Source organism: Hemitrygon akajei, chromosome 7 (assembly GCF_048418815.1).
Source record: "Hemitrygon akajei chromosome 7, sHemAka1.3, whole genome shotgun sequence".
In the NCBI taxonomy this organism is placed as follows: Eukaryota; Metazoa; Chordata; class Chondrichthyes; order Myliobatiformes; family Dasyatidae; genus Hemitrygon; species Hemitrygon akajei.
The window spans coordinates 36,164,974-36,182,176 of NC_133130.1; the positions used below are offsets into that span (position 1 = coordinate 36,164,974).

The 17,203-nt window shown below is 41.2% G+C and overlaps 1 protein-coding gene across 2 annotated transcripts in view; it reads left to right on the forward strand.

Moving 5' to 3' along the window:
- Positions 1 to 17,203, forward strand: part of LOC140730348 (mucin-4) — a 96,000-nt gene that overhangs the window by 46,040 nt on the left and 32,757 nt on the right. For both annotated transcript variants that reach the window (XM_073050638.1, XM_073050640.1), the window contains 3 exons: positions 1,942 to 2,187; positions 4,034 to 4,186; positions 15,829 to 16,007. In XM_073050638.1, coding sequence (XP_072906739.1) covers positions 1,942 to 2,187; positions 4,034 to 4,186; positions 15,829 to 16,007 — 578 coding nt within the window. The remainder of the gene's footprint in view (positions 1 to 1,941; positions 2,188 to 4,033; positions 4,187 to 15,828; positions 16,008 to 17,203) is intronic.

Below are 17,203 nucleotides of genomic sequence, written 5' to 3' on the forward strand. Positions count from 1 at the left end.
CATCACACCAGGCCTACAGTCAAAACGAATGCTGTAGTTCCCCCTGATGAAGACCCCTGAGCTCTCCCCCAGGGGAGAGCTGCAAGTCAGGGGCTCGATCTCTGGGTATTCCTTCGCCAACTAGGACAACAGTGTGAGTCAATGAAAATAAAGAAAAACTGTAGATGCTGGAAATCTCTCAAACAAAAAAATAATGAAAATGCTGAAAAAATATGAGCAGACCAGGTAGCCTCTGCGGAAAGAGAAACAGCCAACATTTCAGGACAGCCAACATTGTCTGCAAATGGGGAATGCAGAGATGCAAGTTGATTTTTGCTAAGGGAATGGGAAGGAGCAGGTTTTGTAATCCCACCTCCACAATCTTCCCCTCTCAGACTGCAAATTAACTTGCATTTCTCTCCTTCTAAGTTCTGATGAAAGATTGCAAACCCTAAATGTTGTCTTATTTTTTCTTTCCACAGATGCTGCCTGAAATACTGAGTTCTTCCAGCTTTTCCCTTTTTTTTTGTAATGATGTTAGTTATGCTGACAGCAGGAAGAAAGCATTAGTCTTGATTCTTAACATTCTAACAATCAGGACTGTTGAAGAGTGCAGGAAAAGTGACACATACTGTCTATCCCTTTACAATATAAATCCAACAAAGTGTCAAATTTACTCTTAAAACAATGCTCACATATAATACCCTTAGTCACATTCTAAGCAAGAGCACCTACAACCAGCTCTTCAGAACATGAGTGGACCATATCACGCACACGTAGGAAGGTTTCACAAAAACCTTCTAGTTCTAGTACTTCTAGAAAGTACTTCCAGAGATGAGTCAGGAACACTCATAAGCCTTAAAGAAATTACAGAGAGGCACATGAAACCATTGTGTACATAAAATCCTGCATTCATTATTCAATGCAGAGTACCTATATTCCAAATATAGGGTAGGGCAGCTGTAATGGACTATGGCATTATGGGTTGTTTGCTGACATTAGGGCCAATAAAAAAGAAATGGACAGGTGAGTGATTATAATAAAAGGTTCAATTATTAGAGATATGGACAGCTATTTTGAATGTATTTTCTGCTTGGTGCCAGAAAGAGGAATGGAAAAAGAAACTTGGGAAAAGATGGCATTGCAGGATAGGTCACATTTGAACTGATGGCCGCTGAAGTAAATGTAAAGGAAAATAGAACTAACAATAAATCATAGACTCATAGTGTCATAGAAAACTAAGCACAAAAACAGTCCCTTTGGTCCATTTAGTCCATGTCAGACCATTTAAACTGCCTAGTCCCATCGAGCTGCACTGGGACCATAGCCCTCCATACCCCTATCATCCATGTATCTATCCACACTTTTCTTAAACGTTGAAATCGAGCTTGCATGCACTACTTGTGCTGGCAGCTCATTCCACACTCTCATGACCCTCTGAGTGAAGAAATTTCTCCTCATGTTCCCCTTAAACTTTTCACCTTTCACCCTTAACCCATGACCTCTAGGAGTAGTTCCACCCAACCTCACTGGAAAAAGTCTGCTTGAACTTGTCTTATCTATACCCCTCATGATTTTGTATGCATCTGTCAAATCTCCCCACAATGTTCTACATTCCAAGTCTGAACCTATTCAACCTTTCTCTATCTCTCAGGCCCTTCAGTCCAAGCGACATCCTTGTAAATTTCATCTGTATTCTTCCAATCTTATTTGCATCTTTCCGGCAGGCAGGGGACCAAAAGTACACACAAATCAGCTGCTAGTTTTCTTTGATTTATACTGTCCCTACAGATGTTTTCCCACTGTGTTTTATGACAAAACTAATCATGAAATGTGAGTCTTAGTTGGAAAGTAATGAGGAAACAAATCAGGAAAAAAAACATTTGTAGCAAAAACAAGGTTCTAAATGTTAGACAAAGAAGGATTTCCTTAACCTCTGCTTTCTGATTATTTATGTCTCAGGGCTTGTCGCACCACCGGAGAGTCTCTTTCCTTTACGCCATCCATTGAAAATGTGGAAGACATTTAAGCCTATCTTCACGTCAATACTCCTTGCAACTACAGATGATAAAAGATTGAATGACATCAACAAGACCTGTTCGAGCAATGCTGCATGTGTCCACGATATCCTTGTTACTAATAACACAAATGTGGGATTGCAAACAAGGAATTACTACATAAGCTATGAGAAATCCACAGTGATTTTTGGTCAGTACAACATTCTGTGAGGCATTGTATATTGGATAAGTGATTGTTATGGAAAATTGTGAATATGATATAATGTGTTAGAGTTTGTCTAGCTCTTTTGAAGTTATTGTAGACCGCATTGCAGTGCACAAAATTAAAGCATGAAGTAAACCAACAAATATGATCGTGATCAAATAAGCATCAGGTACAACTTTAATTATTAGAACCCTGGTAGTAGCCCAGGAATGGACAGGGTCTTTAATTAATACAACAGTAGGTCTTAACCAACTGGTTTCAATTGGCACTGTATTTGGTAACACTGTGGCTTTCCCGTGATCCATATCTGCATGTATTACATGTGTGTGAAGTCTTGTTTAGGGTAGTAATTGGTTTTAGATAAAGTTCTAATTGTATCCTACGTGAAACACTACACTATCTGTCACTGGATTTCTAAAATCTTTCATTCTGTTTATTTTGCATTTTTGTCTATTTACCTATCCTTCAACAGAGAAAATGATGAGATGAATTCAAACGTATGCCAGATTTTAGCAGTTTACCAGGGAGGATTTATTAGATAATAAGTGACTGTTTGACTTTAGGGAAAGAATTGGCATCAAATCTCATGTGAACAAAAAGATTTAAATTAGATTCCTGTTTATCCATTGCCTACGTAACTAAACTTTCCAGTAAAGACAGTGACAAGAATTAGACGGTGAATAGGACTGAGCCTGGACATTTTTTACTTCTCCATATTTAGGAGATTTAGTGGTTGGGAACTTACAGAATGGAGAATGCCCTGGAGTTTCTCAGTGGCTTTATAAGACAGGAACTATACTAGAATATTATTTTCTGGGGTTTTTTTCAACAACAAGTTGAGCAGGTATAATAATAATTCTCAATATCCTTTTTTAGCTCCAATGCTTAGAGGGATTTAGCAACCAAGGTACAGTAATTTGATTGATTAGTGCAGGGGAAAGAAAGGGGTGTGGTTGGGGGGAGGGAGAGTGGTGGGGGGTGGGGAGAAGGTGAGTTAGGGTGCAGGGAGTAAGACTTTGAAGGTATCTCTTGCAGTCAGAAAGTAATGCATCTCTCTGCTGGCCCTCTTCCCTCTCATGGAGTTAGTAGGTGCAAACTGTGCTATTGATGTTCTTCTTGGTCCCCTCTGAATCCTGAAGTCAATAATCAATATCGAAGTTGCCACCACAGAGACACCAGAAAGAAGCTCAAATGTGTAGAGTCTAATCTTCAAAATTTAGAAATTCTCTTCCAAAGCTTATAAAGGTGTCAGCACAAATTCCATGAATAAGCTTTTCAGAAAAAGATTACGGAAAGTAGCTGAGAGGTTACACCTCCCACTGACTGATTTGCCTTTGAATTCTTCATTTCCTTCCAATGATGCTCTATTTTTACAGGAAACATAGAAAGCCAGTGCACCTGGCACTTCAATAAAAGCCCAGTATATTACCAGTATAAGGGATTAAACATACAAGTGTCTACCTGCCTCTAGTGTGGAAGCTGCTCACAAGCAACCGGACACATCAGTTTAAGTGTGAACAAATTGGAATTTTGGAAATACTTCCTGAAGCTTTTTTCTAAAACATTTTTTACCTTGTTAAAAACGCTGGGAAGTCTGTCACCATTCCGGTCTGTATTGTTCAGTTCTGCAGTCTGGTGTGTATTTATTTAGCAGAATAGATGTTTTATTCAGTTTTTAATATTTTGTAGAATCACCCACCTTTATATTATCCAGCGCTCACCTTTAAATTAAACTATATTAATGGTAGATACATACTATTAGCAGCAATGTGCCTCCAGGATTGTACTGAAATTGAGTCCAATTGATACTCCTTTTTTTTCTTATGTTTAGGAAACATGCCTCCAACTTTTATTGGCCCCTTATTCATCCAAGTTAAAGTTAACAGAACGACAAGAGTTCAATTCACAGCTAAAGACCCCAACAATGATAAAGTCAGCTTTGCATTAGTACCACCTATTCCAGATGGAGCAGCAATAAACTCAGGTTTGTAATTTATTAATAAAAATCTTTGAAGCTTAGAGTGATCATATGTTTCGTATACGAACTGAATTCATTACTGCTAAACCTCTTCTCTCCAATGCTACTTTCTGACAGTCAATCATGCTGTCTTTCAGTTATTCATCTGTGGTATTTAATTCGCATTCCCATTTCTTGCTCCAAAATTATTACTGCTTTTCTAACTGCCTGACCTGATCTCGAATCACTCTGTGTGCCTTATTTCCATTTCAGAATTCACTGAGGCATCCACTGGTGCTTACTTAAGAGCAGTAACCCCTATTTCCTATTCTCTCTGAGTATTATATCCAACAGACCTGTTGTAAACTGAACTCCCCTCCCCTCTATCCCATTTAAAATGCCAGTATATCCATACTTTTCTTAGAACTTAGACACATTCAGTTTCAATGTGAAGAAACTGGAATTTTAAAAACACTTCCTGAAGCCTATCCTAAAACATTCTAAAACCTTCTATAACTTTATTACAGACAATTACCTTGACATTAAGGCTGTTCAGTAATGTTATGGCTCACAATTAACAAAACCCTTTAATGAAAACTATAAGCCTATATATTCTATTCTCTGCCTAGTGCAAAACTTCAATTTCAGAATAATCCATTCTATCAAACTACAGTTGCAGCTCCTCTTCAGTCTTCTGAAACTTCATCATCTGGAAGCATAGTTTGGTCTTTCCTTCTTGCTATTGCTTTAAAGTTCATATTTTCTACCACAAATATCTTGCACTTCCCAAATGGCCAGCACTCCCCTATCAGTTCCCCTATTCCCCAATACTCCAACTCCCAAGTCCCACCCACTTCTCCCACCACCCAATCTGCCCCAACCACATCCAGAACTTTGTACTGAGATGCTTTTCCACCACAATCACGGAGCAGATAGGGAGGCAGATTCAGGAACGTGCAATAATAACAGGGTTGTTGTGATGGGAGATTTTAACTTTCCTAATATTGATTGGCATCTCCTTGGCGCAAGGGGTTTAAATGGGGTGGAGTTTGTTAGGTGTGTTCAGGAAGGTTTCCTGACACAATATGTAGATAAGCCAACTAGAGGAGAGGCTGTACTTGATCTGGTATTGGGAAACGAACCTGGTCAGGTGTCAGATCTCTTGGTGGGAGAGCATTTTGGAGGTAGTGGCCAAAACTCTATCTCCTTCACCATAGTGCTGGAGAAGGAGAGAAGCAGACAATTTTGGAAAACATTTAGTTGGGGTAGGGGGAAATATGATGTTATTAGGCACGAACTTGGGAGCATAAATTGAGAGCAGATGTTCTCAGGGTAATGCATGGTAGAAATGTGGCAAATATTCAGGGAACATTTGCATGGAGTTCTTCATAGGTATGTTCCATTGAGGAACATGGAAAGGAAAGGATGGTAAGGTTAAAGAACCATGGTGTACAAAGGATGTAGAAAATCTAGTTCAGAAAAAAAGAAAAGCTTATGAAAGGTTCAAGAAACTAGGTACTGTTAGAGCTCTAGAAAATTACAAGATTGCTAGGAAGGAGGTTAAGAATGGAATTAGCAGAGCCAGAAAGGGCCATGAGGAGGCCTTGGTGAGCAGGATTAAGGAAAATCCCAAGGCATTCTACAAGTATGTGAAGAGCAAGAGGATGAGCTGTGTGAGAATAGGAACCAATCTGATACAATAGTGGAAACGTGTGCATGGAGTCGGAGGATGTAGCGGAGGTACATAATGAATACTTTGCTTCAGTATTCACAGGGAAAAAAGACCTTGGCAATTGTGGGGATAACTTACAGCAGACTGAAACACTTGAGCATATAGACATTAAGAAAGGAGATGTACTGGAGCTTTTAGAAAGCATCAAGTTGGATAAGTCACCAAGACCGGATGAGATGTATCCCATGCTACTGTGGGAGGCGAGAGAGGAGATTGCTGAGCCTCTGGCAATGATCTTTGCATCATCAATAGGGATGGGAGAAGTACTAGAGGAGTGGAAGGTTGCAAATGTTGTTCCCTTGTTCAAGAAAGGGTGTAGAGATAACCCAGGAAATTATAGACCGGTGAGTTTGTCTTCATTGGTGGGCAAGTTGTTGGAGAAAATCCTGAGAGGCATTTGGGGAGACATAATCTGATTAGGGATAGTCAGCATGGCTTTGTCAAGGGTAGGTCATGCCATATGAGCCTGATTGAATTCCTTGAGGAAGTAACAAAAAACATTGATGAAGGCAGAGCACTGGATATAGTGTATATGGATTTCAGTAAGGCATTTGATAAGGTTCTCCATGCAAGGCTTCTTCAGAAAGTAAGCTGGCATGGGATCCAAGGAGACTTTGCTTTATGGATCCAGAACTGGCTTGCCCACAGAAGGCAAAGGGTGGTTGTAGATGGTTCATATTCTGCATGGAGGGTGGTGACCAGTGGAGTTCTGCAGGGATCTGTTCTGGGACCCCTCCTCTTTGTGATATTTATAAATGGCCTGGATGAGGAAGTAGAAGGGTGTGTTAGTAAATTTGCTGATGACACAAAGGTTGGGGGTGTTGTGGATAGTCTGGAGGGTTGTCAGAGGTTACAGTGGGACATCCATAGAAAGAGAATTGGATTGAGAAGTGGCAGATGGACGTGTGAAGTGGTTTATTTTGGTAGGTCCAATTTGAAGACAGAACATAATATAAATGGCCAGAATCTTGGCAGTGTGGAGGATCTGAGAGAGCTTGGGGTTCGTGCCCATAGACATTCAAAGCCTCTGCGCAAGTTGACAGTGTTGTTAAGCTGTATGGTGTGTTGGCCTTCATCAACAGTGGGATTGAGTTCAAGAGCCATGAATTTATATTACTATATAAGACCTTGGTTAGACCCCACTTGGAGTACTGTGTTTAGTTCTGGTCACCTCACTACAGGGTACTATAGAGAGAGTGCAGAGGAGGTTTACAAGGATGTTGCCTGGATTGGAGGGTGTACCTTATGAGAATAGGTTGCGTGAACTTGGCCTTTTCTCCTTGGAGCGATGGAGGATGAGAGGTGACCTGATAGAGGTGTATACGATGATGAGGAGCATTGGTCGTGTGGATAGTCAGAGGCTTTTTCCCAGGGCAGAAATGACTAATATCAGGGGGCATAATTTTAAGGTGCTTGGAAATAGGTACCGAGGCAACGTCAGGGGTAAGTTTTTCACACACAGTGGCGGTGGTGGAAGTGGATGCAATAGGGTCTTGTAAGAGCCTCTTAGATTGGTAAACAGAGCTTAAAAAATAGAGGACTATGCGCAAGGGAAATTCTATGCAGTTTCTAGAGTAGGTTACATGGTTGGCACAACATTGTGGGCCGAAGGGCCTGTACTGTGCTGTAGATTTCAGTGTTCCATGTTCTACTTACTGACTCTCTCAATCTTGGACATCCTTCAGGAAGATTAAAGAAATGGAAGGAAGGCAGGTCAGCTTCTCAAGGACAATAAATTGTGAATTCCATCAAAATGAGGTTACCAAACTTGTTTTCCTGGGCTTCAGTTTGACTACAAGATAGAAACAGGAAGGGCACTGCGAAGCTGTAGTTGCAAGAAAATGAATGCAGTCTTCTAGTGCTCTACTGCGTCATTATCATTCTCCATGCTTTGGTAACCTGATGAGGGGCAGATTGCATGTGTGCAGGACCAGATACGTGCTGTAATCCACAAACCTTTTGGCTGCAAATTGATCCTGTGTAACTCTAGTCATAGAGTCGTAGAAAAGTATAGCACAGAAACAGGCCCTTTGGCCCATCTGCTCCATGCCAAACAACTTAAACTGCCTCGTCCCATCGATCTGAACCAGGACCATAGCTCTCCATACCCTACCATCCATGTACCGATCCAAACTTAGACATTTAAATTGAGCTCACATTTGCCGCTTGTGCTGGCAGCTCGTTCCACACCGTCACTACCTGAGTGAAGAAGCTTACCCTCTTGTTCTCCATAAACTTCCACTCTTAACCCATGACCTCTAGTTGTAGTCCCACCCAACTTCAGTGGAAAAAGCTTGCTTGCATTTACCCTATATATACCCTTCATAATTTTCTATACCTCTATCAAATCTCCTCTCAATCTTCTACTTTACAAGGAATAAAGTCCTCATCTATTCAATCTTTCCTTATATCTCAGGTCCTCCAGGCCCAGTAACATCCTTGTAAATTTCCTCTGTATTCTTTCAACCTTATTTACATCTTTCCTGTAGGTAGGTGACCAAAACTGCACAGAGTACTTTAAATTAGGCTTCACCAATGTCATATACAACTTCAACATAGAATCCCACTTCCTGTATTCAGTACTTTGATTTATGAATGCTAATATGCTAACAGATTTCTTTATGATCCTATCTACCTGTGCTGCCACTTTCAAAGAATTATGGACGTACTCCCAAATGCCTTTGTTCTTCTGCATTCCTCAGTGCCCTACCATCCACTGTATAAGACCTACCCTGGTTGGTTCTACCGAAGCGCAAAACCTCACATTTGTCTGCATTAAATTCCATCTGCCATTTTTCCAGCTGATGCAGATCACGCTGCAAGCCGTAATAGTCTTCCTTGCTATCTGCTATGCTTCCAATCCTGGTGTCATCCGCAGAGATGCTGCTCCAGTTAACCACATTATCATCCAGATCATTGATGTACGTAAATGATAAGCAAGAAAAGATCCAGTGCCAATCCCTTCGGCACTTCACTATTCACAGGTCTCCAGCCAGAGAGGCAACCCTCTACTCCCACTCTCTGTCTTCTCCCACTAAGCCAATGTCTAATCTTCATCTTGAATGTCGAGCGACTGAACCTTTTTGATCAACCTCCCATGCGGGACCTTGTCAAAGGCCTTGCTGAAGTCCATGTAGACAACATCCACTGCCTTGCCTTCATCAACCTACCTGATAACTTCCTTGAAAAACTCCATGATTGGTTAGACATGACCTACCATACATGAAATCATGCTGACCATCCTTAATCAGTCCAAATACTTTAATATATCAGGACCATTTGAATACCTGCCAATAAATTTCTCATTACTGATGTCAGACTCATCGGCCTATAATTTCCTGGTTTATTTTTAGAGCCTTTCTTAAACAGTGGAACAACATTGGCTATCCTTCAATTATAGAAACATAGAAAATAGGTGCAGGAGTAGGCCATTCAGCCCTTCGAGGCTGCACTGCCATTCAGTATGATCATGGCTGATCATCCAACTCAGAACACTGTACCTGCTTTCTCTCCATACCCCCTGATCCCTTTAGCCACAAGGGCCATATCTAACTTCCTCTTAAATATAGCCAATGATCCGGCCTCAACTGTTTCCTGTGGCAGAGAATTCCTGTGATCCGGCCTCAACTGTTTCCTGTGGCATAGATTCACCACTCTCTGTGTGAAGAAGTTTTTCCTCATCTTGGTCCTAAAAGGCTTCCCCTTTATCCTTAAACTGTGACCCCTCGTTCTGGACTTCCCCAACATCGGAAACAATCTTCCTGCATCTAGCCTGTCCAATCCTGTTAGAATTTTATACGTTTCAATAAGATTCCCCCTCAGTCTTCTAAATTCCAGTGAGTATAAGCCTAATCGATCCAGTCTTTCTTCATATGAAAGTCCTGCCATCCCAGGAATCAATCTGGTGAACAATTATCTGGTACCTCACCTGTTGAATGATTTAAATATCTCTGCTAGGGTCCCAGCAATTTCTGCACTTGCTTCCCGCAGGAACTGAGCGACCACCCTGTCAGGGTATGGGGATTTATCCATCCTAATTTGCATCAGGACAGCAAGCACCTCCTCCTCTGTAATCTGTACAGGGTCCATGAAGTCGATGCTGCTTTGCCTCACTTCTATAGACTCTATGTCCATCTCCTGAGTAAATCAGATGGAAAAAAATAATTTAAGATCACCTCCATCTCTTTTGGCTCCACATGTAGATTACCATTCTGATCTTCCAGAGAATCAATTTTGTCCCTTGCAATACTTTTGTTCTTAACACATCTATACAAAGCCTTAAGATTCTCTTTCACCTTGCCTGCTAGGGCAATCTCATGCCTTCTTTTAGCCCTCCTGATTTCTTTATTGTGTTCTCTTTTGCATTTCTTATGCTCCATAAGCACCTCATTTGTTCCTACCTGCCTATGCCTGCTATGCATCTCCTTTTTTTTCTTAACCAGGGCCTCAATATCTCTCAGAAACCAAGTTTCCCTACACCTGTTATCATTACCTTTAATTCTGACAGGCACATACAAATTCTGTATTCTCAAAATTTCACCTTTGAAGGTCTCCCACTTACCAAGGCACTTTGCCAGAAATTAGCCTGTCCCAATCCACCGTTGCCAGATCATTTCTGATGCCCTTGTCCAATTTAGAATCTCAACCCATGGACCAGGCCTTTCTTTTTTACATATTTATTTTGAAACTAATGGCATTATGATCACTAGGTACAATGTGTTCCCCTACACAAACTTCTGACACCTGCCCTATCTCATTCTCTAATCAAGCTTCATACTCTCTCTCGTTGGGATTTCTACGTGTTGATTAAGGAAACTTTCCTGAACATAATTTGACAACCTCTATCCCATTGAGTCCTTTTAAAGTATGGAAGTCCCAGTCAATAAGTTAAAATCACGTACTATAACAACCTTATGTTTCTTGCAACAGTCTGTGATCTCTCTCCAAATTTGTTCCTCTAAGTCCCTCAGACTGTTGGGAGGTCTGAAATATAGTCCCATTAATGTGGTCGTGCCTTTCTTATTTCTCAGGTACACCCATAACACTTCACTAGATTTGTTCTCCTGAGCACTGCTGTGACATTTTTCCAGACTAGTAAGGCCACCCGTCCTCCTTGAATCGCTCCTGCTCTGTCACATATAAAACAAAGGATCACTGAGCTGACAGTTCTGCCCCTCCTGCAACCAAGACTCACTATTGGCTACAATATCAACATTCCAGGCGTTGATCCATGCCCTGAGCTCATCCTCCTTTGCCACGATACTTCTTGCATTGATACTATGCAGCTTAGGTAACTAGTTACACCATGCTGTACATTTTGATTCCTGACTTTGTCTGAGGTCTTAACAACATCTGTCTCCACAACCTGTCCTGTAGCTGTTCTGGTACTCTGGTTCCCATCTCCCTGCAACTCTAGTTTAAAGCCCACCATGCAGTGCTAGCAAACCTCCCACTATTAGTCTCCTTCCAGTCCAACAAACTGTCTCTTTTGTGCAGGTCCTACCTTCCCTGGAAGAGAGCTCAATGATCCAAACATCTTATGCCCTCCCTCCTACACCAACTCCTTACCCACGCGTAAAAATGTATAATTTTCTTACTTCTGGCCTCACTTGCACATGGCATGGGTAGCAATCCTGAGATCACAACCCTGGAAGTTTTGCTTTTAACTTAGCACCTAATTCCCTTTGCAGAACCTTATCACTCTTCCTACCCATGTCATTGGTACCTACATGGACCACAACCTCTAGCCTCTGGCTATTCACCCTCTTACTTAAGAATCTGAGATGTTGCAGACACTGGCACCAGGGAGGCAACATAACATCCGGGAATCTCGTTCTCGTCCATGGAACCTCCTTTCTGGTCCCCTGATTAACAAATCCCCTATCACCACAGCTCACCTCTTCTTCCCACTCCCTTCCAGGTCTCAGAGTCAGACTCAGTGCAAGAGACCTGACCACTGTGACTTTCCTGTGCTAGGCCATCTCTCTGACAGTATCCAAGGTGATCTATCTGTTGTTGAGGGGATGGCCATAGGGGTACTCTGCACTGGCAGTTTAACCTCTTTCCTCCTCCTGACTGAAACCCAGTTTCTTATGTCCAGCAACTTGGATGAAACTACCTCTCTATATGTCCTATCGATCACCCTCACAGCCTCCTAAGTGTTCTGGGGTTCACCCATTTCCATCTCCAGCTCCTTAACACGGTTTGTTAGAAGCTGAACTGGATACACTTCTCACAGGTGTAATCGCCAGAGACACCAGAGGTCTCCCTGCCTTCTCACATCCTGCAAGAGGAGCATTCCACTCTCCTGCCTGGCATCCCCACTGCTCTAACTGAGCAAATATAAAGAAGGAAGCCTTTCCTCATTGAAGCCTAAAAAATCTCCATTCTAACTCTGTCCACTCCAACGATAACAGCTCCGCTTGCCTCTGCTGTACTTTAATTTTTCTTGCAATCAATCCCGAACGCTGAATGGCCACAGTTCAAAGTACCAAACCGCTGTGAATCGTAAGACCCATTGAGTCTGCTCTGCCATTCAATCATAGGCTGATCCAACTCTTCTAGTCATCCCCACTCCCCTGCCTTCTCCCCATACCCTTTGATGCCCTGGCTAATCAAGAACCTATCTATTTCTGTCTTAAATACACCCAATGACTTGGCCTCCACAGCTGCTCATGGCAACAAATTCCACATATTCACCACCCTCTGACTAAAGTAATTTCTCCACATCTCAGTTCTAAATACACATCCTTCAATCCTGAAGTCCTGTCCTCTTGTCCTAGAATCCCCTACCATGGGAAATAACTTTGCCATATCTAATCTGTTCAGGACTTTTAACATTCAGAATGTTTGAATGAGATTCCCCCCCCCCCCGCCCCCCCCCCACCATTCTCCTGAACTCCAGGGAATACAGCCCAAGAACTGCCAGATGTTCTTTATATGGTAACCCTTTCATTCCTGGAATTATTCTCGTGAATCTTCTCTGAACCCACTCCAATATCAGTATATCATTTCTAAAATAAGGAGCCCAAAACTGCACACAATTGTCCAAGTATTGTCTAACGAGTGCCTTATAGAGTCTCAACATCACATCCCTGCTCTTATATTCTATACCTCTAGAAATGAATGCCAGCATTGCATTCGCCCTCTGCACCACCGACTCAACCTGGAGGTTAACCTTTAGTGTATCCTGTACAAGGACGCCCAAGTCCCTTTGCATCTCTGTGTTTTGAATTCTTTCTCCATCTAAATAACAGTCTGCCAGTTTATTTCTTCCACCAAAGTGCATGACCATACACTTCCCAACATTGTATTTCATTTGCCACTTCTTTACCCATTCCCCTCAACTATCTAAGTCTCTCTGCAGGCTCCCTATTTCCCTAACACTAGCCACTTCTCCACCTATCTTTGTATCATCGGCAAATTTAGCCACACATTCATTAATTCCATAGTCCAAATCATTGACGTACATCATAAAAAACAGCGATCCCACCACCGACCCCTGCGGAACTCCACTGCTAACTGCCAGCCAGCCAGAGTAGGATCCCTTTACTCCCATTCTCTGTTTTCTGCCGATCAGCCAATGCTCCACCCATGCTAGTAACTCCCTTGTAATTTCATGGGCTCTTATCTTGCTAAGCGGTCTCATGTGCAGCACCTTGTCAAAGGCCTTCTGAAAATCCAAGTACACCACATCTACTGCATCACCTTTGTCTAACCTGCTTGTAATTTCCTCAAAAAATTGCAGTAGGTTAGTCAGACAGGATTTTCCTTTCAGGAAACCATGCTGGCTTTGGCCTATCTTGTCATGTGTCTCCGTAATCTCATCCCTAACAATTGATTCCAACAACTTCCCAACCACTGATGTCAAGCTATAGTTTCCTTTCTGCTGCCTCCCACCCTTCTTAAATAGTAGAGTAACATTTGCAATTTTCCAGTCATCAGGTACAATGCCAGAATCTATCAATTCTTGAAAGATCATTGTTAATGCCTCCGCGATCTCTCCAGCTACTTCCTTCAGAACCCAAGGGTACATTCCATCAGGTCCAGGAGATTTATCCACCCTCGGGCCATTAAGCTTCCTGAGCACCTTCTCAGTCGTAATTTTCACTGCACATATTTCACTTCCCTGACACTCTTGAATGCCCTGTCACTGCCTTTTTGACTCAATCAGCAAATCTGAGTGAGCTACATCTTCTCAGGCTTCCCATCTCCAATTTACTGCTGCTCAAAGCTCCAAACTGAGCTAAGTCTAAGCCGCCATGACAGCATTTGGACAGTTACATACAGGTAGCTGATGCTGGTAATGTATTGAAGGATCATCAGAGACCTCATCATATCTGGATTTGCAGACATTAGGTAGAATGAAGGCAAACCAAGGAGCACAGAATATTGATGGGAGTTTCACATAGGCTGCAGGTCAGCAATGGTATTGCAGGCCATAGTATAAATTAGTTATGGGTAATTCAAGGAGACTTTAATCTAGGGATAGTTTGGGGAAAATTGAATAGTAATAGTGTGGAGAATAAGTTCATGAAGAGCATAAAATAATGTAAGATGGAACATTTAGTCAAGAGGCAGAAGGAAATCTATTTAAGGTTTAGGAAGTAAAAGTCAGACAAGGCTCTTGAGATTTATAAGGTAGCCAGGAAAGATCTTAAGAAAAGGGGCACAGGGGAGCTAGAAGGGTTCATGAGATGGCTCTGGCACGTAGGATTAAGGAAAACCCCAAGGCATTCTACACATAAATGAAGAACAGGAGGATGACTAGAAAGATGGTAGTGCTGCTCACGGATAAAGGGAGTTATGTGCCTGGAAGCAGAGGAGGTAGTGGAAGCCCTTATGAATGCATTGCTTCAGTTTCTCCAGGGAGAGGGATTTTGATGGACATAAGATCAGAGTACAAACTAAGGCACTGGAGTATGTTGAAGTTAACAGCTTTGGAAAAACATTAGGATAGATAACCTAGGGCCAGACAGGATATACACCAGATTACTACAGAAAGCAATGGCGGAAATAGGGGTAGGGGGACATTAACAATGATTTTTTCACCTTTCCTGGCTACAGGAGTAGTACTAGAAGATTGGAGGATGGCAAACGTTGTTCTGTTCTTCAAGAAAGCCAATAGAGGTAATTCTGGGAATTATAGACCAGTGGGTCTTATGTTAGTGATGGGCAAACTAATGGAGAAGATTCAAAGGGACAGCTTTTACGAGTTATGAGGGAAGGTTGAGTGAGTGTGGGCTGGACTCGACTGTTTGGACTAGAGGAGAATGTGAGGTGACTTGATAGAGATGTTTAAAATGATAGAGTTATAAACAGAGTAGACAGCAGCACCTTTCTCCCAAGTGTAGCAATAGCTAATACGAAAGGCCATAATTTTAAGTTGATTGGAGGAAAGTATAGTGGGGTTGTCAGAGCTAAGTTTTTTTACACAGAGTGGTGAGTTGGATAAATATTTCATTGGTCTAAGCAAGTGATGTGGTGACACAAAGTCAAATTACATGGTACGCTGGAAATGATCAATTCAGTAGAAAATGCTGTTGCAAGGAATGTTGATAGTGTTATAAATGCCATATAATTTGGAATTAATTACAGAGATAGAACAAAAATTTCTGATACAATAAATTAGATACTATCAGCCGGAAATGAATTTCCAGACAGATAAGTTTACAGAAAAGAGAGGAGTACTTGTTTCATTTGATAAATATCATGGATCCCCATTTTGGAGCAAAGGGATATTAAAACGAACTTTACCCTAAATGATAGTAGGAGAATAGAAGGCATATTTTCATTGGTAGTTTCCCTGGTGAAAATCTTTACCTCTTAGAACACAAATAGAAAATTTATTTTAATCATGGTTTAAACTTTAATACAACAGCAATTTATCTGCTAATGTTACTTTTCTGTGCACTTGATATTTCTTGTAACAATATAGCTACAGGTCAACTGACCTGGACTCCACGAAATATCAAACCAGTCCAGTTAACCATTCAGGTGAATGACGACTTCAGTGGATCATTCATGAATGTCTCTGTCCTAATGTGCAGTTGTATGAATAATGGCGAGTGTGATTACAGCACTGTCACGCAGACTTACCTGACGGGCAAATTCCAGGTTAGTATTTCTGTAGACACCACCTGCATGGCAAGTTGGGCGATATTTCCCGGGAAAATTAAATTTATCAATTGAAGGGGAAATGTCTATTGATTGGCATTTGCAGATGGCACTTTCACATTTTTATTTTATTTAACAACACAACTTATTCTTAATGCAAGTGCAGCCATGGATTATACTATTTTGTATGTATGTCAAGATAACTAATTAATATAGTACTATACTAAATCAAAACACATTAAATCTATATATGTGACTAACATTAGAAATATTGCATTAGTGGAAACATAAAATATTGAATGCAACACACACAATACTGGAGGAACTCAGCAGGCCAGGCAGCATCTATGGAGAAGAGTACAGTTGACGGAAAGGTCACGGCTCAAAATATCAACTGTACTCTTTTCCATAGATGCTGCTGAGTTCCTCCAGCGTTTTGTGTGTGTTACTTGGATTTCCAGCATGGCAGATTTTCTCTTGTTTGTAAAATACTGAAACACGAATTCATTACAAACAACTGGTGGCATAAATAAGTAACTATCTCATCTAGTAGATTCTGCATAATGTCTAGAACGGAGTGAATGGAGCGAATGGAAATATTGCACAACGTGTGCGAGAATGTCATGAATGCCTTTGTTACAAAATTAGAAACTCCTGTTTCTGATGTTTTTCTGCTTTCCTCTTCTCCATGGATAAAAATCATGGCAATGTCCTAACCCTGAAATCCTCTCCCCTCTCTTTGGACTCATTTTATCTTTAAGAATTAACTCTTGCTCACTTGACACTATACCCACAGAATTCCCGGATATCTAACATACAGCCACTTGACAAGGTCATCTTCACACAATGCATGAGAATTCATATCTGATCTCAGAATGTCAGTCCTGTCGGTATCTCCATCAGTGTTGTAAGAATGTTTGTACTTCATCTAGTCTTTGATTAAATTTGTGCTTTATATCAGCTAACATGGAAAAAATCAGAAAAGAAATGTTTGAAGTATGTAATAGAGAGAAGGGGATAACATAATCAAGTCATATAAAGGCAAAGCAGAAGAACTTTGTTGGAATGTATGTACCTTTGAATTCAATGAGAAATGAGGGAAGAGATTCTATAAATTATAGGTTGAATTTTATTTCCAAAGTTGGGTCAGAGTTTAGACCATTTTAGATTTTAAACCATCTTAACCAGCTTCCAAA